Source organism: Danio rerio, chromosome 10 (genome assembly GCF_049306965.1).
Source record: "Danio rerio strain Tuebingen ecotype United States chromosome 10, GRCz12tu, whole genome shotgun sequence".
NCBI classification, from domain to species: Eukaryota; Metazoa; Chordata; class Actinopteri; order Cypriniformes; family Danionidae; genus Danio; species Danio rerio.
In genome coordinates, this window is record NC_133185.1 from 18132470 (window position 1) to 18159282 (window position 26813).

The following is a 26813-nucleotide window of genomic DNA, read 5'->3' on the forward strand; positions in this document are numbered from 1 at the left end:
AAAATGTTGTAATTAAATGCAAGTAAAGTGCCTAATGTTTTAAGTTACTTTTATGGGCAAAAAACTCAAATATACAGTGCTGCTCAGCATAATTGAGTACACCCCATTTTTAAAATGAATAACTATTTTCATTTATCAGTGAATATGTATTTTGGTGCATTTAAACAAAACAGGTTTATTCAACAGATATGTTTATTTAAATAATATTTTAGTCGCCAAACATATTTAGTAATTGAATACAATAATACAATTAAACTCAAGCAAAATATTTAAAAATTCAATTCTTTAGCTTCTGTTGATTTTTCCTCTTTTTAAAATTTGTATTTAATATTTTTCTATAACATATAAATTTGGGTAAACTAGTTTTTAGACCGTTATCGTAAGTTATCTCGTTAGATAAGCTCCAGATTTGGCTTCAGTACTGACTAATCTAATGTATACGCACAAATATAATATTGTAAAGCCTCCTATTAAAAATATGAATTTAAAAGATAGATTTGAGAGGGGTGTACTTAAATATGCTGAGCAGTGTAGGTGAAGATGTTCCTTAAAATATTTATAAAATAAGTGTGGTCATACAACATTTATGATATTTATGATACATATGAATATTATGTGCAGTATTAAACAATTAATAATGCACAATACACAATTGCCAATTGGGTTATTGACAAATGGTTAAAGATTAAGTATAATGGCTAAGTATAAAGATTTAAAATGACAATTAATTAGTATCTTAGAACTGCAATGTGAGCCTTTGATGTGTCATCAAATAATGAACAAAACTTTAGTGTTATTATTATTATTAGTGTGACATTATTTTTTTTGCTGAGACATCTAGCTTTAGGCATCTAACGTAAAAAATTAAGCTCCATTACATTTACTGATGCTTGAAAAAAAGCTTTTGACCCACATATTTAAACCACATTATATAAATACTTCATTACATGGAGTCACAGTATTAAATTGTAATGGAATCAAGATTTTTTTTGTCTAATTTTTTATCGAGAACGAAATTAAGAAATAAACACATCCTTCCATTTCAATACTCAGGCATTTGCTTTGAAATTGCAGTAGGACAAATAAACAAATCCCAGCACATCTGAGAAATGTTTGTAAAAAGCCACAAGGGAACCCCTAAAAAGTGATCTGACACTTGCAATAAGGCAACATCATGATGCCCACATCGGCATAGCATTTGAAGAAACAATAACAGGTGTTATGATGACACCAAAAACTCATTTGTGAGCTTTGATACTTAATCCTGTCATGTCCAAACTTGCTGAGAAAACCATCTCTATACAGTAAACAGTGGTGGTGGCAGCATATTATTCTGTAGAAGTGATCAAAATAAACCAAATAGACAGAAGGAAACAGAAGACTAAATTGAAATCCACCAGCTGCAAAAAAAAAAGTACCTAAATTTTATAGACAGTGTGACTTAAACCTTAAGGCATTTACAGTTCAGTCAAGCAAGGAATGCTACTCCTGAGGCATCAGAAAACTGCTTTTAGACAGGACGGGCACAGACTGTGCAGACAGCGGCAGCAGACAGAATTCCCTCTGCATTATAGATAAGCAGCTTTAGCTGTCTGTGTCTCCTTTAAAAAAAGCTGAAATCAGTGAACGACAGCTTCCATTTTAAGTCCCATCATGATCATGTATGTTTCTCCTCAACTATATAAAAAGCTTCATCTCAAATGATGCACTATTGATGAACATAAATTGAAGAAAATTAATTCAATCAAGATTGGGTAAAGGGTCGTAAATAAAAAAGGGGGAAAAAAATGGAGCATTTTTAAAATGTAAGAAAACATTTCTAAGATGTGAAATTCTCAAAAGGAGGAACTTGATCAGCTTAGCGCAAACCAAACCAAACAAATAAACAGACAAAAATAAAAAACTTCAGACACAGTCCCAACTATGACATTAATTCTGTGTTCCATATTTTGATGTGTTGCTAGTTGCGACAGATTATGATGCGTTTGTAAAAAGTGGTGCTTAGGTCCCTCTGCTGGTGGCATTTCTAAAATGTTTTCTCAATACTTTTCTCTCCTTATTAATTAAACAATTGTTATGAATATTATGAGCAGTATTAAACAATTAATAATGCGCAATACATGCACATTTTTAAAAGCTTATTGGAAAAATCTGTTTCCTAATGTTGCTTGTGCAAAACATATAAGCTAAACAAAATATTAAATTAGTCCTCCAGTTTACATTCGATTAATGTTGAATTAATGAAACAATATATTAGTTAACGATATTAACTGCTCAAATTATTTATCCAATCTATTTAAATGCCAATATCTTGTATTCGTTAAAAGTCGCTTGCAATAGAAAACAAGATCCCTCATAACACGCGTTTTATGAACAGTGCTAGACTCAACATTTTCTAATGAGACATTTGTAGCGTAACGCTATTATTTAGATACATTGTGGCTGCTGATATTGCATTGCAGAAGGAAACAGGTGTTTTTCACGTGATTGGATTTAGTAACCGAAGCAAATGGGCACATCAAACAAACAGGCAAAGTTTTAAACTAACCGTACAAGTTATATGGAATAAAATGAACAACTGAAAGTTTTAGTACTCACATAATAACAGTCCTTAACATTTCTACACAGAAACTGCCGTTTCTCCACAACGACGGGCATCTCGCAAACCGCACCAAGGCTGAAGTCTTGAATAAATATTTGTTTGAAGGAAATGGTTTAATATCTCATCTCGTTATGTGAGAATGAAACTTAAGGAAAATAACTGTGAAATCTCTGAGTCTGAATAGCGACAACACAAGCGCCTTAAACATTCAAACTATTGTACTGTAAAGTCCGAACGTACCAATATTTCACAAGGGGGCGGTAAGAACTGCTAGCGTATTTTCTCTGTGAAATACGGTGAATACGCCGCTAAACTCCATTTTTGCACACAAGAGTGGCGTCATTTTGTTATTACACGGGCTTAAAGAGCATTCAGAGGTTTAAAAAACGAGAAAAGCGGGATTTATTTATCCACTATAACCTTTAAGCTACAATGGATCATTCCGAGTTGTATAGACCACATTTGCATATAAGCTGCATAGCTCATGTATATCAATTAGATAGTAAGGACGATGCTTAGCAACCAAGCTGGAACGCCCAGAAACGCAACATGAGTAATTAATATTTATAAGGCAAGTCTTTCCCACAGAAGAACGCTAATAATTGCCATAGTATCAACACGTGTTGAATTTAAAAACTCGCTAAGCTTTTGATTATTTTTAATAGATATTTTACAGTAGGGTAATAATGGCACCTATGATTTTCATCTTGTCCGAATTACCCAGTAATTAATTTGCAAACGGGTGTTGAGGTTTATAATAATATAATATTATAGCAGGGGCGATTTTAGTATTTTCATTTTAGGGGGGCTCAGCTCCTTATAAGGCAAAAAAAAGATAAATTATTACATTTATAAGTAAAATTATTACACTTATAAGTTTAATATTAATACACTTAAAAATGTTTGTTTAATATGGGTTGTATACTACTATTCAACTGTATTATATAGACACGCAAAGCCATTCTGAATAAGCCAAATAGGCTTAACCCACCTATTTACTATAGTAAAACACATTTTCTACATTTAAGTGCGTTTTCTTTTGTTTCCATGTATTAAATAAATAAACTGCCGGTTTTCTAATTAAATGACATTTAAATATATATTTAAACTAACAGGCTAATTCACATATTTCATGATCTGCATGAGAATAATAAATAAGACGCTTCTATTTTAATACAGACAACACTTGATTCTCATTCTCTAAGTGCTTCTGTCACTGTTTAATCTTTTCTGTGCAAGACTGTGTGGTATAGTTAATGCCACAAATAGTAGTTCATTTTGAAATAAAAAATAGCGAAATGTTCATTAAGAGTTACTTTTTTCACTGGAGGAAAGAGCTGTGCTAATGAGGTGAACGCAGAGAAAACCAGACTTCTTCTCCGTGACATTGAGATACAGGTGACACAAGGTCATCAATATCAAAGAACTGCAAATAAGCAGATATTATAACAATTTATCAATAAACACACAACTCCTTCTCTCGCTGTCTACAGCTGTGTTTTGCTGATCAAATGAAAAACATAAGGTGAGGAGCTGAATTCTGTCGCCGTTTTCTTATCAAATTTAAGTCCATAAATTAGTGTACAGTTTATGAGCTATCCGCTAAAGTTTTAGGGGGGCTGAGTAGAAATATAGGGGGGCTACAGCCCCCTTAAAATAGGCCATGCAATGCCCATGTACTATAGTACAATACAATGGTGCATTTTAAACAATTTAGTGTTACATAAATAAGATAATTTCAGTCACCCACATAATGCGGAGGATTTTGTTCACACTTAGCAAGATTGTTTTGGTTAAATCAAACTGTGGAGTAACATTTGTTTAGATGGAAGATGGAAAAAAAGTTTGAATATACCACTACTAAAAAAAGCCATAATGCTCCAGCATACCGCTTTAATTTCATCACAGTAGCAATGTCACCTATATAAAGTTCAAAGATGCGTGTCAAAACCACAGATCTTTATTTGCATGAGCGACAAAGGAATGTGTGGCACTGTTTTGATATTTACTCATTTTGTAAGCTCTCTCAAATATCGCAACTCATATAATGCATTACATGTTTACACATACTATACATTTAGTCCAGCATGCAGCATTGTTCTGGATGTTTACCACCACATTTCATAGCAAAATGGTGTCATGAAAGCCTTAGGCTCAGATTTTTGGGTCCAACCCAAATGAACCAAGACAACAAAAATACAAGTGTAAACACATAAAACCTAAACATTTCATTGGGGACTTGCAAAATATTGTAAATGTATAAATTTGCAGTTTACAAGCGTATGATGTCCAATCATCAACATTTAAAAGTCAGTATTAAATATGCAAGATTTCACTAAAATATTCAAAAACCACTAAACAGTGTGGAATATTTTGCTGAGGTATGCACTTACATTATCCCAAATGTTTCGTAGAATGCTCAAATCCAGAAAAATAAGCAATAATGTGTGGCCATACTAATGACATCACAGACCCTTGATTGACCCTAGAAAAATTAAGTTTTTTTATGAAGCCCTGAGTAAAAAATCTAGGTGTTCTGGATGATGGCTTGAGCTGACAAACAGATTAACGCAGTGGTCAAATCATGCTTCTTTCAGCTTCGACTATTTAAAAACAGTCAAATCTATTCTAATCTAGAAAATATTGTAAAAAAAAATAATCCATGATTCTATTACCACTAGATTGAACTATTGTAACTAATTAAACTTTGGGATTAGTCAGAAAACCTTATCCCGGTTTAAATTAGTTCAAAATGCTGCTGCAAGGCTTTTAACAGGTACCAAGAAACATGACCACATTACACCAGTTTTACGCTCTTTGCACTGCCTGCGCAATATCAAGTCACTTTTAAAATGCTTCTCTTGGGTTTTAAATCTCTAAATGGCCTGAGAGAAAATTGAAACATGAAGGACATTGAAAATTTGAATTTCTGCGCAGCCTCTTTTAAGCAGACAGATTCGTCACTCGCACGCACACGTGCAGCACGCATCTACTGCTGACAGAGAGTGAGAGACGTCATTCTGCAAACTCTGCATCAACCTGAACTTCTTTCTGAAAGACCAACGTAGCCTTGCATACATGAAAAGAAAGATTGTACTAAAAGGGCTTCTGCCAAAAATGCAGAATCAAAACTTTTCTAAACCCTGAATTAATATCGGGATTAATTTTTACATGCTGGAGGGAAATGACGTTATGGCGTTTAAAACAACGATCTGAAGGATGACACCACGGCTGAAGGATTACTTTTAGATGGGTATGTTTTAAAACTATTTCAGCCATGCAAAGCTTATGTAGACTGTGTTCCTGTTTATGAATGTGTTTATATGCACGGAAGTGTTGTTTAGCCACTAAAAAAACATCCGGCAGACGATTGGCTATTTTAAAGTTCATCGAGTACCTTTGACAGCATCGATAATATAGTCGGTTAAACAGACCTGAGCATTCAAGTGAAAAAGTAGCTGAAAACAAGCGATGTACACGGATCAGCGAACAAAATTGAAAATGAAAAGTCACTCGGTGTCTTGGTAATGTAAACATAAGTGTAATGTAAAAAGATGACAGGATATTTCAGTTTTTAGCACTCCCGTTTTTCTGATCTTTTTTTTTTTTAAGTTTAATAACAAAACATAAGTAAATAGTGCTCTTCCGCCTAACCAGCTTTACTGAGGTAAAGTTTGATTTATATTCACACATTTGTTCAATTTTGAACTGTGACAGCCTGTGCCAGTTTTGGAAAAATGTAATCCTGCAGCCGCTGGCCTGTCAACAACTGCGCTTGATAAAGTATGTGTGTTAATAGAGTTTTCTAACTGGTGAATCACATGATCTACTGTTATATCCAGTTAAATCTAATCAGTGCGAGTTCGTAACTTAAGGAGACGTGGCTTTAGACGGCAGAGGAGGGTTGTAAAATTTCTAAGTTATTATGGTAATGCTAGCATTCTGGGAGATCACCTACTGCACCTTGTTGTCTATATCTAATGACATTACTTGATCTCAGGTAACGTGTTTTGGCTGAGTGCCAAGATAAGTTAATACATTAATTAATGTAACCGTGTACACTGATTCTGCACATCTGACTGCTTGCTGGCATTTATTTCCAATAATGTATAAATTTATTGTACGTTATACTGTTATAATGGCCGTTATTGGTCAATAAAACTGATATTCAGCAAAAGAGAGCGTATGTTTCGTATTTTGAATGAAAATGAAAGGGGGCAGTTATGTTATAGGCTCTGTTTTATCATGCATGCTGTAAAGATGATGCTTATATAAATATGTAGCCATACGACACATCAACATTTTTGGTGTCTGTTAAGTTGCAAAATGAAACTAGGCAGTTCCTTAAATCATGTTTTCATTTTATTGCTAAGATGGTGAAACAACGTATCCAGAATGATGTGAATGAGGTTATAAAGTACACTGTTTCTTTTGAAGATTTACCAGACATGTCCTCGGGAATTTGTTTTCCATATCAAACTTGTAAAGTCTGAACTTACAAGGAGAGGATGCAGGACTGAACTTTGTGTAGGCAACTTAATATTGAGGGGAAAAGCCCCAATCAGATTGGTGAACGTCTGCAGTCCCGCCACAGATTTCAGATGTCTCCGTTTTCCCCCATTCCCACTGACATTCCGTTTTCAGCACTCAAACTCCGGCAAAGTGTGGACGGATGACATAACCGTAGTAAAACGTATGCATTTTAAAACTAAAACGTATTATGCCTGTTTCACACCGCAAGCGCAAGCAGTGTGTGAGCTGCGCATGCACAGCATGTATGGAGAGCAGAAGCAGCAAGCAGACGTTTACCTTTCACACCAGCTGCGTCTGCAGCATGCAGCTCATCGGCAGCTGCTGCACGTTCAATCTATCTCCGTCTATGCTTTCTAGTTGCCTATTAATCTATAAATACACTTTTTTTTTACTTTTCATTTGCTCCAAAGGGCTGCGACAACTTTCCTATGCCGTTTCTGTAGCCTGCAAGGCTTTATTTTACAATTTACATAGATCATAAAGAACTGTCTGCTTCTCACGCTCTTTAAGGAGTGTCATTCATGCCTTTTCAGGTGCACTCGGTCAAAAGACAATCACCTGTGATATGTCATTTTGTTTTTTATTATGAGGATGCTGTAGGCTTATAGTTATAATGATATTTATACAATATAGTTATAATGATATTTATACATGATCAAACTTTAAGCAAAACTAACACTAAAATTGTTTTACATTTGGTTTAGTAGTTTAGGCCAAAATAAAAATGTATTGCAATTTTTAATCATTTAAGTTCATTTGATATATATATATATATATATATATATATATATATATATATATATATATATATATATATATATATATATAGAGAGAGAGAGAGAGAGAGAGAGAGAGAGAGAGAGAGAGAGAGAGAGAGAGAGAGGATATTACTGATCCATTCATTCAGTAAAATTGCTAATTTTTACTGTCATTCAATGTGTTTTGGTCATTATCAATGCAGTCACTTTAATTGAGCGTGAGCAGCGCAGCAATAATAGACCGAAAGACAAAACTATCGCGGCACTGATGCTTCAGTGATGCACACACCTCACGCTTATGCCAGCAGTTTGATAGCTCTAATCTGTAAACATGCACACACTCTGCTTACGTGCTGCTTGTGCTTGCAGTGTGAAACAGGCTTTAGTGTAAATGGGGCCTAAATTAGCCATGTTAACCATGAGACCCATGCTAAATAAGCAGTGCAAGGCCCAGGACTGAGAACCGGCCACCATAGGATGATGTGAAGACCACAACTACCATGATTCCACACTCAGTCATGCTGTAATCAAAGTACTTTTTTTTTAAGTGAATACACATCATCTAGTAGTGGGCGAAAATTTGGTGCATTGGTGCAACATTTTGGTGCAATCACACAGTTTGAAAAAAAAAATAATAATCACAAAAAGAATAAAGTTTTCATAAGGACATTTTGTAGCATGCTATACCTGTAAAAGGGCCGGGAAGCTTGGAGTAGAGAGGCGTCGCAGACACCGATATTGAGCTTCGTAGGTCAAGGAAAACCTTTTCTTGTTGGAACGGCTTGAGCGGAACAACTCAATTTGGTTGGTCTGGTCACTGTAACAAGACAATAACACGGATTACAGTCTGAATAAGTAAACAACTAGAAAAAAAAATAACACAAACCTCTAGGGGTGTCTCAATCAGCTCCCTGGCTGAATCATTAGGTTGTGCACACAAATTTGGGGACTACTAAGGACAGCAAAAACCTCAGTTCACTAGACAATTGTACACTGACAGTGACATGAGAACATCTCCGTTGTACAACATTTACAATATAGGGATAACAACTGATATTTTTTTTTACATATTAATTTAATAATTATAAAATTTATTAAAATAAAATAATAATTTTCAAGAATCAGTCATTTGTAAATGATTGCTAGATTGTTCTGTGGATTTCTAACTGTTAATTTATGGTTAAATATAAATAGATAAACATTTAATTAAACAAATGTCTCGAGTTTTCATGATGGTGGTTTTCTCACATGATTCAAGTTTCGCTCTTCAGAATTATGTTAAGGGTATATCAGATTTATCAGACATTTATATTAGATGTCGCCTACGCTATTGTTGTCTACTGAAAGGAATGCATCATTAGAGCCGTCGTTTTAGTACAGGGTAGCGCTCCTTTGAAATTAATGCAAGACCAAGGTGCAGTGGAGGACTGGCCATCCAGAGCCAGAGATATATAGACATATATACTTGATAGGGAGAATTCCTGGTGTTCAGTATGCAAATAATTTTTTTAATTGCGAAAATTATCATTTTACATCACTTTTCTACATCAATGGATTAGTGACCGCACGGGCATTCCTGACAAAGAGCACGTGTTTGTGTGTATGGATATGTATTATCCTTTCTTCCTGTTAAATTTGATCTAATCCGTGTCCTAAAACACAACCCCTCTCTTGCTATGTATTTTCATAGAGCGAATGTTTCAGTGTACTGGAAGAATTTTGCGATTGAGAGTCCTTAAAACGACTGACTCCCTGATCCCATTGAGGTCTATTTACACCCACTGTAAAATTAGCAACATACAGGGAGTGTTTTTTAATACTGAGAATGAGCCACTATTTTCACAAATCCCTACTCCTAATCTCCTAACCGTGATGCAGCAGATTACGTCAGTATGTTCAGGACTCATTTGATCTGACTGAATCTGTTAATAGTTAAAACATGTTTATCAAACATTAGTGTGTATGCAACTAAATATAAGGCCAACGCCTGCAATTATATCTTACCATGCACTATGTTTTGTTGTGCATTAGATAAGCCTGACAAGAAACTACACAGCCAGGCTTAACAGAAGTGTTTTGTGTACAGAAAGAGGCTCTATTTTAATTCCCAAAACATGTAGAAAGCATTTGCAAGAGTAAGCAGCTGATCGAAATGGAGCAAACCTGATCTGCCTGGAAATAAACTTTTCAATTTCCAGCAATTTTTAACTAACTGTTTTATATGTGTATTTGATAGTCAGAAGACTACTGTACAGTATGTGGCATGTAGGTCAAGCAAATACAGCTAAAAATATTTCAATTTGAGCATTAACATTATCTGGAAGAAGTAAGTTTCCACTAAGTTTGCACTTAAGAGTCTCATTAGAAGTAATCTTTTTTTTAACTGAAAACTGACAAAAACTTTTAATTCAGACATGCTACTAATTTCGTGTTCTTATCACCTTTTAAAAATATAGTATGGCTGGGTTGTAAAAATGTATCTGTATCAGATGAAATCATGATGAAATTGCCCAATACATACATGTCAGATTAACTTTAGCCAAAACAGTTTGAATTAAAGAAGGTAAATTATAATAATATATAAATATCGTAGACAACATGCCCCATTTTGGTGTCCTTATTAAATTTAGTAAAGTGATTTTACAAACTAATTCCATTTATTGGTCCAGATTTTACTATTACATCTTTTGTTTAAAATATTTTTTTATAAGTGTTGCTTATATTATAATGTATTGCACTTTGCATAAACTCTCACCGGCTACTTTATTAGGTACACCTCTCCAACTGTTCGTTAATGCACATTTGGGCTAAATTTTGATTTGTGGTGGGGGTGTAATAGTGTGGGGGATATTTTCTTGGCACACTTTGGGCCCAATAGTACCAATTGAGCATTGTTTCAACACCACAGGCTACCTGAGTATTGTTGCTGACCATGTGTATCCCTTTATGACCACAGTGTGCCCATCTTCTGATGGCAACTTTCAGCATAATAACGCATGTCAAAGCGCAAATCATCTCAGACTGGTTTCTTAAACAAGACAATGAGTTCACTGTACTCAAAAGGCCTACACAGTTACCAGATATCAATCTAATAGAGCACCTTTGGGATGTGGTGGAACGGGAGATTCGCATCATGGATGGATGTTTAGCAAATCTGTAGCAACTGTAGCAAATGGATCAAAATCTCAGGAATATGTCCAGTACCTTGTTGAATCTATGCCACAAAGGATTAAAGCAGTTCTGAAGGCAAAAGGGGGTCCAACTAGGTATGGGACGATAACCGTTTTCAATGTATACCACCTTTGGAAAAGTCAAGGTTTTAAAACCGCCAAAATTTTCTAATATACCATTCCTAAGGTATGTGTAAGATTTTTCATTTATTTATTTCTTTTTGTTTTTTAGGACAATAATATCTCCAGCAGAAAAGATCTCCAAAGATGCCGTTTTAAAATTATAAAGAAATCTGTGTTTTTGAAACAAACAAGTACAGCAGAAGTCAATGATTTATTTGGATTATTTAGCCTGACATGTTACCACTACAAAATATTTTAAATGTTTCTAAAAATAAAATGTTGTTTTCAAAGGGGAAAAAGGTTTAAGTTTTTTACCCAGACATTTAAAAAAGAATATATTTTAGAGCAGTAATCACAATACTGTCGTCAAACCGTGATATTTTTATCCAAGGTTATCATACCATCGGAATCTTATACAGGCCCATGCCTAGGTCCAATGCACTGTACTGTTAAGGTGTACCTAATAAAGCGGCCGGTGAGTGTACTAATATGCAACTCTGAACATACAGATTATAAGAGGTCACTCAGATGTATTTTAAAACCCTATAAAAGATTGATCAGACTTTTGAGAGGCTGTGACATCACCAAAGAAGTACACTGAAGACGGTTCGGTGATGTAGCAAAATGAAATACTACTGCCTGTTACTATTAAAAATTTGATCATTTCAGCTTTATGATGTGGTAACCAAAGTTACAAAACCACGTCATTCATTCATTCACGTTAGGCTTGGGCGATATTACGGTATTATGGTATACCGCGGGATCTAAAAATAGCAACGGTGTCAGTTTCAATACCGTTATACCGTCATAAAGTATTACATATCCTTTATTTAATGCCTAAAAAACGTGTGTGTGGTTGTCATCACGGGACAGTGTGGAGGAGAGAGATAGAGGAAGAGGGAGGGGGAAAGGGTGAGAGGGAGAGGGAGGGAGAGAGGGACAGGGAAACGTGACGTGACGAGTCGCGCTTCAAAGTGTCCTGCAGTTTGGCAGTTTAGACTGAACAGAAGGGAGACGTGGTTAATATGAACGAGAGGTCTGCATTAGAGCTGAAGATCTTTGCCTGAACCCGGCGAGACCCGAAAAAATCCAAATCCCTGTATTAAAATCCATCCCTGCAAAGGTGAAGCAAATTATGACGAAGTAGTAAAAAAAGAGAATTTTGACGGCGGTCAAGCCAGTCAGAAAGAGCGGTTATTCCAGCCGCAGGTATTTAGCGGTCGCTCATACACTGCGTATTACGGTAGAGCCCTAAACCTGCTGACAGGTAAAATGACGAGGCCACTCGCTACCCTGAAACTACGGTCATGGAAAATTAAATGGATGTTCCTGACTGATATAAGATGAATAAACAATCCTACCTAAAACTTGCAAAATCAGCCGGATCAGAACTCTGCATCTCGGCCTGTAGCAGTAGCAGTGAAACGGTGTTCAGTGCTGCTGGACGCACATGAGCGCAAGACTGCGCTAAAGCCAGTGGATTTAATAATGTTCCTCCACAAACACACGTAGCCTAATCTTGGTGAGTAAAGGGTTTTAAATTATAAATAAATATTAATTAAACCATATAATCATAATGTAGACAGAGTATACAGACTAATGGTGGCATTATTCTTTTAATATTCAGCTTCAATTTAGTTACTGCCAAAATACCCGTCATCATTTAGAGTTTATTTGATTTGTTAAGCAAGATTTCTTTTCATTGGTGTGTTGGCCAATTTAAAGGCTAAGTGCATGTAGACCTATAGAGTGCTGAGATGTTACGATGTTACAGAGGACTTATTTTATTTCTTTGTTCCAACTTTCAAGTGGGATATAGTCTACGTTTGTTACGAATAAATGATGTTAAAACATATAAATGACTCATTCTTGAAAAAATGCATTAGAGCTGTAAGGGCTCGGGCTTTATAAAGCTGTCAATCAAAATGTACGTGTCGGACTCGGGACCTATCGGGTATAATTTTTATGGCCCGATTACAGCTCTCTGCATTCCCGCGGGAGCCGGCCAGATTTCTTACGGTGTGGGAGTAAATTTCTGAATAAATCGCGGGAGAGATGTGTGTGTGTTTGTGTAAGACAGAGAAAGTCTCTCTGTCTGTCTCTCTGTCTGTCTGTCTCTCTCTCTCTCTCTCTCTCTCTCTCTCTGCATAGAAGGTATTCAGTTTCTGAATGGTTTAGGCTCAAGCCAACAGTTTGGTGACGCTGTCTGAGCCTTACGTCATAATTTTTTTATTACGCCGGTAATACCGGATACCGGGGTAAAATATGGAGGCGGTTTGACGGTCTCAAAATTTGGACACCGCCCAAGCCTAATTCACGTCATTTTCTTTTCAGCTTAGTCTTTTTATTAATCAGGGGTTGCCACAGCAGAATGAAATGCCAACTTATTCAGCATATGTTTTAGGCAGCACATGCCCTTCCAGCTGCCTTGTAGAGAAAACCGGAGCACTCGGAGGAAAGCCATGCAAACACTTGGAGAACAAGCAAATTTCACACAGAAATGCCAACTGACCCAGCAGAGCCAAAAACATATTTATTGTCAAACATTCGGAAAATGCTGTTGATCAATTCGTCACCTTAGAATTATAAGGTTCTATCTGACACTTTTGTCAAAATTGAGTTTTTCACATATTCTTATTAAAGACAACTTATTTACATTATGGGATGTGTTTTTATAAGTTGTTCACATTTTAAGACTTTTTATTTAAAAAACAAAAATGGGTTTATCTACAAAGTTGAAGTCTAGCTTGGCTCTATAAGGTTCTTTCTGTGAGCCAATCAGCATTTTTAATGCACCCACGAGGACCAATCAGGACCAGCATTCTTTGTCATTTCGCCAGACTGCTCCATTGAAAGCCGTAAACACCAGGAAGACAAAAATCACACTTAATCAGAGTCGACTTAATAATGCTGCACCACACAAAATTGAGATGTGTGAAAAGGTGATGATTTAAAAGTATTTCTTGACATTGAAATTTATTCATTTTCTTTCCAGCTTAGTCTCTTTATTAATCTGGGGTCACCACAGCGGAATGAACCACCTACTTATCCAGCATATATTTAACGCAGCGGAAGCCCTTCCAGCTGCAACCCATCACAGGAAAACCCATATAAACCCATACACACTCAATCACACACATACAATATGGCCTATTTACCTTACCCAATTCACCTGTACCGCATGTCTTTGGACTTGTGGGGGAAACCGGAGCACCCGGAAGAAACCCACAGCAAAACAAAGAGAACATGCAAACTCCACACAGAAATGCCAACTGACCCAGCTGAGGCTTGAACCAGCGACTTTCTTTCTGTAAGGCGATTGTGCTACCCACTGTGCCAACGCGTCGCTGACATTGAGATGAAATGTTACATTTTATATTGTTGAAAAAGAGACGAATATTAAAAAATGTATATATTAAATGTGAAATATATTTATGTATTTACATGTAGTCAACGAAACACTTTTCATTGTTTATTAAACTCATTTGGTCATCGTCTGTATCTTTTAAAGTCTTTAAAATTAATGTTAAGCCTTGAAGGGCAAATACTTCATTGAATTCATAAGTCATATAATTTAATAAATATAATTCAATAATTCATATAAAGCACAAAATTTCATAAATATTAAAATATTAATTAGATTAAATTAACAGCTGGACTGGAAATAAAATATTTAGCCCAGCCTTGTATGCTCAATTTGAACAAGAAAAAATATTCATCCTAAAACATGAAATAAATTTTCTCAAGCATCAACATACTGTTACAACACCAACTTATATTTTTTTTTTTACTGTATTTCTTGATAAGTAATGCTTCAATGAATGATCTGCCAGATAGAACCTTATAATACCAAGTGGAAAATGACTTTTCAGAATGAGAAGGTTCTATCAGCATTTTTTTAAACTCTAATTTGCAAATGTAAGAGAACTTTGATAATTTACATTTAGAGAACCCTTAGGGTCTCTGTCATGTTAGTGTATGAAAGAGAACTGTTACACACATATTGTTTGCTATATGAAATGCAAAAACTTTGAAGCTCAATATCTCAAAATCATTCAGAACGCAGATAGAACCTTATAATTCTAAGGTGACGAATTGTGCTTCTGTCAATGTCTCTATACAAGCAATTGTAGATGATGTCATCATCTGCTCGTGTTGGCGTAGCACAAACAATGTGAGACAAGCTTTGATCCAAAGTTTAATACGCAGCGCAGAGATTTAACAAGCACCACCCAAAACCTGCTTTGCTCAGTTACTTAGTAAAACTCAAATACTTTCCAGGGTCATTTGAGGAGAAAAGCCACACATGAAGCAGCAATTACAGAATGAGCAACAGCATCAACTCCAACACACATCCAATTATGAGCATTAACACATCAATTTACCAGTCACGCCTGTCACAAACAACATCAAACACTCATTTTGAAGTTTTCTTCTCTAGCATATTGTCTATATAACTCACCCTGAGGGTCTCCACAACCTCCGGCCGGGTGGCATCAGCTCTCGTTTGTTGAGCGGTGCGACCCCGATGGCCGCTTGCATGATGGTGATGAATTTCTTGTACTTCATTTTCTCTCTTCAGTTCTCTTCTAAACCTACAGCACCATTTAACCTCCCAGTTTACCAACTATAACATCACTGTCAAGGCTAAGCATAATCTCATTTCAAGCAGTGAATACTCCTAAACACACACTCATCCGCACGTGCTATCTCCATTACTGAATCTCTCTTACTCGATGGAATCTCAGAGATGCCCATTTCGTTCTCCTCGTAGGACAAGATGAGAGGGAAAAAGAGAGAGAAAACAAGGACCACGTTGGGCAGCCTTGCAGAGCGTCACTCTTACATAATTCTGGAGATCTCAAACATTAGTCTAATGAAAACGCTGTGAGGGGGATAATTGTGGTACTAAGCCGTGACAGATCATGGATGCACCCTAGCCGTTTCTCTGTAATCCCTCAGCCGCCGCTGGCTTATAGCTTCCACCGTTTATCACCCATTCGCCATCACAAATGCATTCACGCATATGTAGAAGATTTGTCCATTCACAAGCAGACCCCCGCAGAGATGATTTGGCCATGTTGCTTTGGCCGAGGGATGGAGAAATCAAGCATCCAGGCCTCTGATATAACCCAATGTGCAAAGGCTTTATCGTCCAGTGGTTTGCACAGTGGATTAGGGGGAAAGAGGAGATTGCGGCGCCAAAGTGCAGAGAGTCTAAAATCCCCTCCGACACTCCAAATCACCTAAAACCCTGCAAATGAAACCGTCTATTTTTAGGTTAGGTTACGAACGTATGTTCTGCTTGAACACATGCGTGGGGTTGTGTTTCCACCAGTCGAATTAGGAAAGAGCAGATCTGGCAACTCTGAAAATGACCAAAATTGATCTGGTAAGACTTTTGATCCGAAACAGGATTATTCAGAGATCACAGCTTGCGTTGTCAATGCTAGCATATAAAAAAAAAAAACCAACAACAAAAAAACCACAGATGTCACACCATGAAAAAAATAAGCAAAAGCAAACATAAATGTGCATGAAAGAATGTTTATTCTTTTAATATCCATTTTCTTTTATTTATTTGGTTTGTATACAATAAGGATTCATTGTAATTAGGGCTGCACAATACACTACCTGACAAAAGTCTTGTCGTTGATTCCAGTTGTAAGAGAAACAAATAATAACTTAACTTCTAGTTAATCATTTGTAAAAGTGGCAGAAGGTAGATTTTTCAAATGATTTATCTGTTGAACTGTATCCCAATCATCACAAATACTGCAGAAGACCTATTAAAACCCATGGACCCAAGATTCTTACAGAAATCAGTCAAGTTTGGTGAAGGAAAAATCATGGTTTGGGGTTACATTCAGTATGGGGCTGTGCAAGAGATCTGCAGAGGGGATGGCAACAGCAATATTCTGAAGTATTAAGACATTTGTGCTGCCCATTACATTATAAACCACAGGAGAGGGCAAATTCTTCAGCAGGATAGCGCTCCTACTCATACTTCAGCCTCCACATTAAAGGTCCTGAAAGCAAAGTCAGGGTGCTCTAGGATTGGTCATCCCAGTCACCAGACATGAACATTATTGAGCATGTCTGGGGTAAGATGAAGGAGGAGGCATTGAATATGAAATCAAAGAATCTTGATGAACTCTGGGAGTCTGCAAGACTCTTTCTTCGTCATTCCAGATGACTTTATTAATAAGTGATTTGAGTCATTGCAGAGATTTATGGATGCACTCCTCCAAGCTCATGGGAGTCATACACAATATTCATTCTTTTTCCACTGCACTACGACTTTATATTCTATGCTGTACATTATCTCTGTTAAGTGACAAGACTTTTGTCAAAGCAAAGTCAGACCTTACTATCCTAATTAAATAATTAAAACTCAAGGCATGATCATATTGTATTTTGGTGAAATGGGTGTAATCTAGAGGCTTTTGCCTTCCATAAAAGCCACTTCTGATACCAAATGATTAACTAGAAGTCAAGTTATTATTTGTTGCTATTTTAAACAACTTCAAATGAATTCAAACCATTTGAACACAAGAAATTAAAAGGTTTGGCACTTTAAGAAGAATTCATTTAATTATTTATACACTGAAGACTATACCATGTTTTGACATTAGATTATTTACTTTCTGCACCTCAATACTGTTATACCAGGCATGGGACTATAACCTGTTTCTATGTTTACAGCGTTTTGAAAAAGTTAAGGTTTTAATACAAAACTTTCTGCTGTACCGTTCCTAAGGTATGTATAAGTTTTTTTAACCTTTAAAAAAATAAAGATAATTTCAGAGCAACAGTATCTCCAGCCGAAAAAGGACCCTCTCCATTAAAATGTACTGGTCAGCTCATGATTCAGGAAACATCTGAAAAACGAACTGCTTATACAGTACACCAATATCCAAACATACTATAGGCCTGAACATTGCAGTGGTTTCCTTGATATGCAAAAAAAAAAAAAAAGATATCAAATGATGCCTTTTCAAGTTGTTAAGAAATCTGTGTTTTTAAAGTAATTAAGATAGCAGAAGACAAATAAAATATTTTGTGTTTAATAGGTAAAAAATATAGAAAAATGTACAAATAAAAATTCACAATACGATCATACTGTGAAACGGTGATATTTATATTCGAGATTTTCATACCGTCAGAACCTTATACTGGCCCATGCCTATGTTATACTCAACTAAAAACCATAAATCGATGTTTAAATCATTTTTATCTTTCATATATTGTTTTCATATGTGCTTTCATTAATTTGATTTATTTCAATAAATATATATTTGTATCATTTTGTGCTTTTTTTTTTGCACTTCCCAACAAAATCCTCCCAATGGTACAATTCTAAATTAATTCCAAATAGAGTCATCCTGTGAAACTACATTCATATCGCAATGTATAATCGCAGGAAAACAATATCATGCAGCCCTAATTGTAATTATGCTGGCTACATTAGGCTGTGTATATATATATATATATATATATATATATATATATATATATATATATATATATATATATATATATATGTGTGTGTGTGTATATATATATATATATATATATATATATATATATATATATATATATATATATATATATGTGTGTATGTATATATATATATATATATATATATATATATATATATATATATATATGTGTATGTATATATATATATATATATATATATATATATATATATATATATATATATATATATATATATATATATATATATATATATATATATATATATATATATATATATATATATATCATCCATTGAAAATCAGTATTGATCAACAATGATGATAAACCCCCCAAAAAACTGCTGTATTCTCTCAACTAAAGATGCCGTCTAAATGTTAACCCGAGCAATTTTGTGGAAAACCAAACAAGCAATCTACTATGTAAAGCAAGTGTGAATATTAACAAAACCCAATGGCTGAATTACATACTTTTACACATACTTTTTTGGGTACAGTCAGCATCACATGCTGAAACCTGTTGCTGAGATCAGCAGTGCTGTGAGTCAGTCATACAGACATGCCCGTATACGTCTGTACACAGAGCACTCTTCTCTCATTACAAATACATTACACAACATAATAGCGCCTAAACAATACTACTGCAGGTGGGACCATTTTACATAACAGCAACTTAAGTGGCGCGTTTAAATATCATTTACAATGCTGGCCACTGAAATATTAACAAAGAGAAAAGAGAGATCACCACTCTCATTAACAAGCCACAGAATTTAAGGGGAACAGCTCATCCAACCATGAATTGAGTTTGCTGTTAGTTTACTTTACTCACACTCGGGGTATTAAATATGCTTATAGGTGGCTTTTTTTCCTTCAGCAGAGTGTAAAAGAAGAAAGGAAATAAAGCAAAGACTATTTTTAGCTGAAAATTTAATTTTCTTGGTGATTTAAAAAAAGGTTTTTTATTTCTGCTGTGATTTTGAGAGGCAAAGAAAATACAGGAACAACTAAATTGTCTTCTGACAGTACACTGAGGTGAAACAATTGGTCTGTGCAAGAAACAGCATTTTGTATGCTTCATCAATCCACAGCCTCTGCTAGCTGTCCTGAGGGAGTTCATGACCCTGTAATTTAACGAAGCATGTATGGACGCAAGATTACACATGACCTGACGATGTTTATTTACAACTTCTTTTTTTTTTTTTTTTTTTAAATCGAGGCTTTCGCATCCAACATAAGCAACAGTATATGATTTAAACAAACAATAATGTAAACCTTGGATAGCAATTGACTTGCTTCTCATAAATGACCAATGTCCACTGTTTTTCAGTCAGGGCCGGAGTGGGACTTCTTTTAAGCCCTGGAGTTTCAAGCCCTAGATCAGCCCAAATCAGTTCACGACTCACTATATTAAAATAACGTCATTTCCAATTCAGTACTTCACAGTGAGGATTAATTTGAACAGTTTTTATGAACAGTTCAATGTAATGTTAAACAGTATCTAAATCTATTTTCTGTAAGCATTAGTGTTAAATATTCAAACCTTGAAATGGAAAAGATCCAATAAATAGAACTGGAATTAAGCTACACGTATAATATAAAGATTAAAATCAAATGTATTGAATTTTCTATTGACATTATCATGTCTTTTTTAAGGAAACAGTAAATATTAAATATTTGTAAATAATAATAAATATTTAAATATTTGTCATAAATATGAAAAAATTAAAGGGTAAATCTCCAACACTATTCTTTAATTTCACTACTCTATTCACTATTCGCTATTCACAATTTCCTTTTCTGCAATATTTAAATATGTTGCAGGAGCCTATTTGGATTTAATGTTATATGATGCATTTCAGTTTTGAATATTTTTGTTTTGAATTGTTTGCATTTGAGAACTTAGAATATGCATGTGTTGTTCAGATGGATAATCTGTGCATTTTGCATTAAGGAGCATGTTAAAAATTGTGTGCGGGCTCTTTAAGAACTGCGTCTGTCAAATCTGACGGCAGTGCGTTCTTTGTTTAGAAGACAGCGGAGTCACACAGTTTTCTTTACTGCATCCGTGATGGTTAAAATCTGAGGTTATGTTGTTTACTTGATTTTAATTTGTGCATTTCTGAGTGAAGATAAAAGTCAACATCTGACAAGAAACGGACTACATCGATTTCTTTATTGGACATCATTAACCTGCAGGCTGCAAAAAGGTTGAGGCTATGGTCAAATGAATAAATTAATGAAAAAAGCGCGACTGCTAAGAGTGCAGGCAGTTAGGGGCACCAGCCCTCGTGGCCAAAAAATGGACTCCCGGTCCTCCCAATTAGCCAATCCGGGCCTGGTTTCAGCCTATATTTTTTCAGCTTAAAATATAACCTATATTACTGAATGGCCTAATAACAGTAAGCAAATTAACAACACATTACAATTCCTTGGTGAACATTCCTTTTAAAGGTAATGCGTTTATTAAAAATGAATGTTCATTTATAAATTGTTTCACACTAAAGTTTAATTCTAAGGATTAAAGGGTTGTTCATTCTAATAGTGCCATATAAAGCACCTGCAATAACAGAAAAATATATATTTGTCATATCCTGTACGGTTTACTTCTAAACTGTTGACCTACAGTAACAAATGAACTTTGTCCTTCAGTCTGACACAGTGTAAAAGCTGCTCAGGCATGTCAAACTCAAGCCAAATATTTTGAAACACGCCTGAGGCGCAATAAATAACATCAGCATCAGAGGATTTTCCTCCTACATAAGAGAAGAGAAGTCAAATTTATTCAAACTATTCTCATCACGAACGCCAAAAGAATTTACCGATATAGTTTGAAACAAGGTTTTATAAAACCTAGGATTTATTATTTTTGTTCAAGCAGTTATTAAATTTAAATACACTTGACACAATAATGAGATTATCAGAATACTTTAGTCTATTATGCCATACAAGAAAGACAAAAAAGGAGTGATTCACTTAAAAGAAAACCACATTGTTTTGGAAAAACGCTTATTATACAACACCCTTAAAGTTTTACTATATCTTTCCATTCTGCTGATCTCTAAGTCTGGAAGGGGCACTTTTAGCTTAGCATAAATCATTGAATTGGATTAGATCATTAGTATTGAACTCAAAAATAACTAAAGTTAAAAAGGTAACAATATTGAGAATTTGCTATTTTCTAGACTGATATGTCTAGGAACTATACTCTCATTTTGACAAAATAATAAATCAAGGAGCTTTGCTTTGTACCGTGGCTGCAGCAGAAGCAGTAATGTTAAACTAACTCTAGAAAACCCTGCAAAATGAGTCTATTTTACTGTTAACAAAATCAGTTAAAATGCTAAATTTGGCATTACATCAGGAATGTATCTGAATTAACCCCCCCAAAAAATCAAAACAGTCAAACTTCAGGTTCCTTAAGTAAATATTTATTTTCTGTGCAGTGAAACGGTTTTAACAATATTTAATTAATCTTTAAACACAGACCTGTTGTGAGTGCTGATGTCATTAATCAATTTAACGTGCTTTTGTTGAACCCATCTATTTGCATTAATTCAATGATTTTTTTTTATTACTTTGCACTATATATATTTTTTTAAAGAAGCAGCATGTTATTACTGCGGATGTAGTAAAATGACATTTATAGTTAGTTAAAGACAACTGATAATCACGAGAGTGACCTTCTGCATTATTGTATTACACTAAATTAAATTTGTCTGAACTTACTTTATGTGTAACTTATACACAATTATGAAAGGATATTCTGGACACTTTTCAAATGCCTTTGCAAACTGGATTTTCGATAGCATTTTAAATATGAGGATGCATATATTGTGACATAATCCAGATTAGTGCTGCACAATTAATCGTTTCAGCATCAATATCGCAATGTTATCTTTTGCAAATCACATCGCGAGTATACGCGATGTTGAGGCTGGATTATAATTTATGATTTTGCAAGTCTTTTTTGAGGCCTGTGACTGTGTGAGGATTATAAAAACCATTAAGAAAATGAACCATTTGTAACTTTGAAAAATGACTTGCGATTAATTTTATTGAGTTGTTTATAACACGAAGACTAGACAGTATTATTTTACATTTGATTATTCAATTATTGAAAACCTGAATACATTTTGTCTCTTCGAAAAAAATAAAAAATAAATAAAATGCTGCTTATTTATTATGCATATTTTTCTTTATTGAAATAATCTATGCTAGTTTATTATATTTTATGGACTCCCATACAGAATCATCAATCTAAAATTATAAATTCTTTCCAAACACTTTTTGAACTTAACTAGTGAAATTGTATTCATATCGCAAATATATAATAGCAATTGCCAATTTCGTGCAGCCCTAATCCAGATGCAATTACAAATCCGGTATTCTGGAGAGTGATGTCATTTCTCAATACAAAACACACCCAATAAAGTAGTCCCACCCCTGTCATTTAATTCAAAAGCAAAAGGATTTGCGATTCTATTTGAGTTTTGGTAGGATACCTGTAGAAAATATGGCAAATGATACTGCTATTTAGTCAGGCTCATAGCTCACAAGGAATGAGAAATGCATCTGCAAATTGACTTTGCTTTTTAATTTCAAATGTGCCAGTCATTGCGCGTTCGCAAAAGTGGAAATGCAAAAGGTAACGTGGGATTAGAATTGAAAATATATTAAAAATGCAATTGAATACCTAATTTGCAATTGCATTTGAAAATTGTCCAGAATATCTTTCCAAACAAAATATACAATATTTAGCAATATATAGCAATATATTGTGCAAATATTTATACCCTAATACTATGGTTTATCTGGGATTAACGGTTGAATAGTTAAAGACACTAAAATTAATGTTACAGCCCAAAGTTTAAATCCTTGAGTCAGCAGAAGTGGATTAGGAAATTCTTATGAAACAAAATGCATCATTTTCAGTCTACCGATTCTGCCTGGGCACATAATACATTTACAAACCTCAAATAAGCATCTCCAGGAATTCACACAGGTAGAGGATTTTGTGCATTTTCATGCATTTCGACTATTGTTCAAGTCTTTTAATGCCTTTACGTAAGCTGTGTGTGGCAGTGTAAGCCGGAGTCTTTCCCCATGTGCTGGGCTCATGCAGAATCACAGTCTACATTATGCAACGCACATATGCACTGCCACTCTCTGCCAGATGTACGTTCAATCACCAAATAAAACATGCCATATTTCAATCACACCTCTGACAGCTTAAACAGAGCAAACACACAAACCCATTGTGTTAATCTGGCTTTATTTCCCCAACCGACAACATTGAAAGCACTCTTATCAAAGAAATGTTGATATTGTATGCACAAATGTAGCCACTGTTGTCCTAAATGAGGCACAGTGCAAAACTATTCGAGTCCATCACATTCCCCGCCTGAAGAAGAGGAATGAGAGGATAGGAAACCAAAATAAACATGCGCTAATGTTTTAATGTACTATCCACACACAAGTTCACTATAAATATGGATAAATGGATAGATACTGAAAAAATCCATATTCATATATTTCATCATTAAATTCATATTTTCCATATATAAAAAGGTTTTACATATTTTGTGATTCATTTTTCCCCCTCATTTATTTTTGCTTTTCTGTTGCATTATAATAGGATTATTTCTATAGCACATTTCATACAAAATGGTAGTTCAAAGTGCTTTACATATAAGAAATAAAAACAAACAAGAAAAGCCCTCTGGCTTCACAAATGGTGTTCACACTGGACACAGAAAGCACTGCACTATAAAACCCATTCATTTCAATGGCAAGTGCAGTTTATTTCTGCTCAACTAAAGCACAAAAGCAGCAGATCACACACTAACATGAGTTTAAATCACAATACAAGCTATTAACTTCTGGCTTGTCTATTATTGTGATAATTATTTTTATTTATTAATATTTTTTTTTTTCATTCATTGATTCATTCATTCGTTTTCTTTTCGGCTTAGTTCCTTTATTAATCTAAAGTCACCACAGCTCAATGAACCACCAACTTATCCAGCATATGTTTTACGCAGCAGATGCCCTTCCAGCTGCAACCCGTCACTGGAAAACATTCATACACTTATTCACACACATACAATACGGACAATTTAGCTAAACCAATTCACCTTGTTTTATTGTAAATTTTAATAGCTTGAAGTGATAGTAAATACAGTTATTGAAGCCACAGGAAATATAGCAGAGGCTACAGTTCCTCTGAGAAAGTTCAACCTGCCAGAATTCAACAAATCATCTTACATTGTTTAAGCAAGGTACAAAGAACAGACTCCTGCTGCTCAGTTATTTTTTCCTGTTTTCCCTTAAACATTTCTATAAACACAAGAGACAGACAGTTGTGTGTGAAAATACCAGTAGATTAGCAGTTTCCGAAAAACTCAGTCTGGCACTTAAATCACCTTTCTTTTTGATTCTAATGCTCAGTTTGAACTTCAGTAGAGAAATCAGCAAATTGTCGACTAAATCCACATGCATAAAATCATTGAGATGCGACCCTGTAATAGGCTGATTGACTGCAATACCAAGTAGTGAAACAGCTGTAATATATTAAAGTGGCTTGTAAATGCAGATATGCAGACAGTGAGATTGAGGTAAAAGGGTTTTTCCGATTTGCACGTTCTGACATTCTCAATAAAACATTTTCAGAAAAGTGTTATTTACAAAGTCTAAATAGGGATATCATATTAGCAGCCAATGACTATTAAAAGTACAACAAAGGTTCACAGTCAAATAAATAGAGGTAATATTGTTTAGAAGTCATATTTAAATGCGATTTCTGACTGAATATTCAGATACAAACAATATCAGGACGTCATCTAAATGACAAACGTACTAATATAAAATATAAAAGTATGACTTCAAAACCGCATTATCACCATCTATTTGACCGTAAACAATTTTCTACTTTGGTGGTCATTGGCTGCTAATATGTTTTCACCGTTTACAATTTGCAAAAAATATTTTCTGAAATTATTATATTAAAGAGAATATCCAAATGTGCAAACATAAAACCAACTTTTCCTAAGTTGAAACAACATACATATGGGGTCCGTTCTAACAGATCCTACATTTTTAAAATTTGATAACTGATCTCTGGCTAATTCGGTTCTTCAAACAAGTTCGCGAATCAGATTAAAATGTCTGGATGAACTGATCTGAGATCTCCGAGTGTGTTGTGTAGGACTGATTTATAGATCCTAGAAATCATGATTAGCAATGCAATGATTGGCTGATGGTACAACAGCATAATGACATCATCTGAATAATATTTAATTACCATGTGAGAAAAATAACAAAAATTGTTGTAGTAAACGGTTTGTTAATTATGATACGCAATAACTTTTTCACATTTGTTGTGGACTGCAGGCTTTACACTATAATTCAGCAATTTATTTAGCGTTACATTTATTTTCTTTATTATAGTAGCCTAGGCCTACAAGTTTTTTTAATCGGCGTAAGACATAACTGTATAAATAAATTTGCATCAAAAAAACTTTTTGATTTCGGTAAAGATGTCAATCACTGGCATATTAGTGGTCAGAAAGTGCATGACTGCATAAATTATTATCCTTTTTTTAAAAAGTTGAATATTGTGAATGTACGTGTTTGTATCTAAAAAGATCATATCAATAGATTTTCTCCTTGAACCACCAGGTGGCAGACTTTGTTCTTATTTCAGAGTGCATATTTAGCATATAGTATATTTACTATTATAACTACTGTAAAAAAAAATATCAGCATTTGGTACATACTTTCAGTATTATCTTTGCTTGAAAACGCCCAATCAAATCCAGTTTATATGAAATGGACCTGCTCCCAAGCAGGTTTAAGCTACCAGAAGTGTTGCTATGACAACAAGTCTCAGATGAGTTTTGAAGAATGAAATTTAGCCGAGTAATCCACGTACGAAGAACAGACCCCAGGTCTGTACTAACTAAAATATATGAAAGAACGTGCTTTCAAACAAAAATAAATTATAAAAGTCTATTACAGTCTTTTTTCCCAGAGAAGGGTTGGAAGGGCATCCGCTGCGTAAAAACGTGCCGAGTAAAGTTGGCGGTTCATTCCGCTGTGGCGACCCCGGATTAATAAAGGGACTAAGCCA

At 34.7% G+C, this 26813-nt stretch overlaps 2 protein-coding genes across 4 annotated transcripts in view; one reads left to right on the plus strand and one right to left on the minus strand.

Moving 5' to 3' along the window:
* The window catches only part of apba1b (amyloid beta (A4) precursor protein-binding, family A, member 1b), a 219446-nt gene that overhangs the window by 74879 nt on the left and 117754 nt on the right, over window positions 1-26813 (plus strand). The gene's annotated exons all lie outside the window — the stretch shown is intronic.
* Window positions 1-26813, minus strand: part of tjp2a (tight junction protein 2a (zona occludens 2)) — a 63976-nt gene that overhangs the window by 36077 nt on the left and 1086 nt on the right. The window contains exons 1-2 of one of the 3 annotated variants that reach the window (XM_009305192.5): window positions 15649-16440; window positions 8581-8710 (exon numbers count right to left, since the gene is read on the minus strand). In XM_009305192.5, coding sequence (XP_009303467.1) covers window positions 8581-8710; window positions 15649-15755 — 237 coding nt within the window. In that variant the 5' untranslated portion in view covers window positions 15756-16440. Of the gene's footprint in view, window positions 1-2598; window positions 2803-8580; window positions 8711-15648; window positions 16441-26813 lie in introns of those variants that run through there. The other 2 variants (NM_001201571.1, NM_001201570.1) reach the window with 2 other exon arrangements.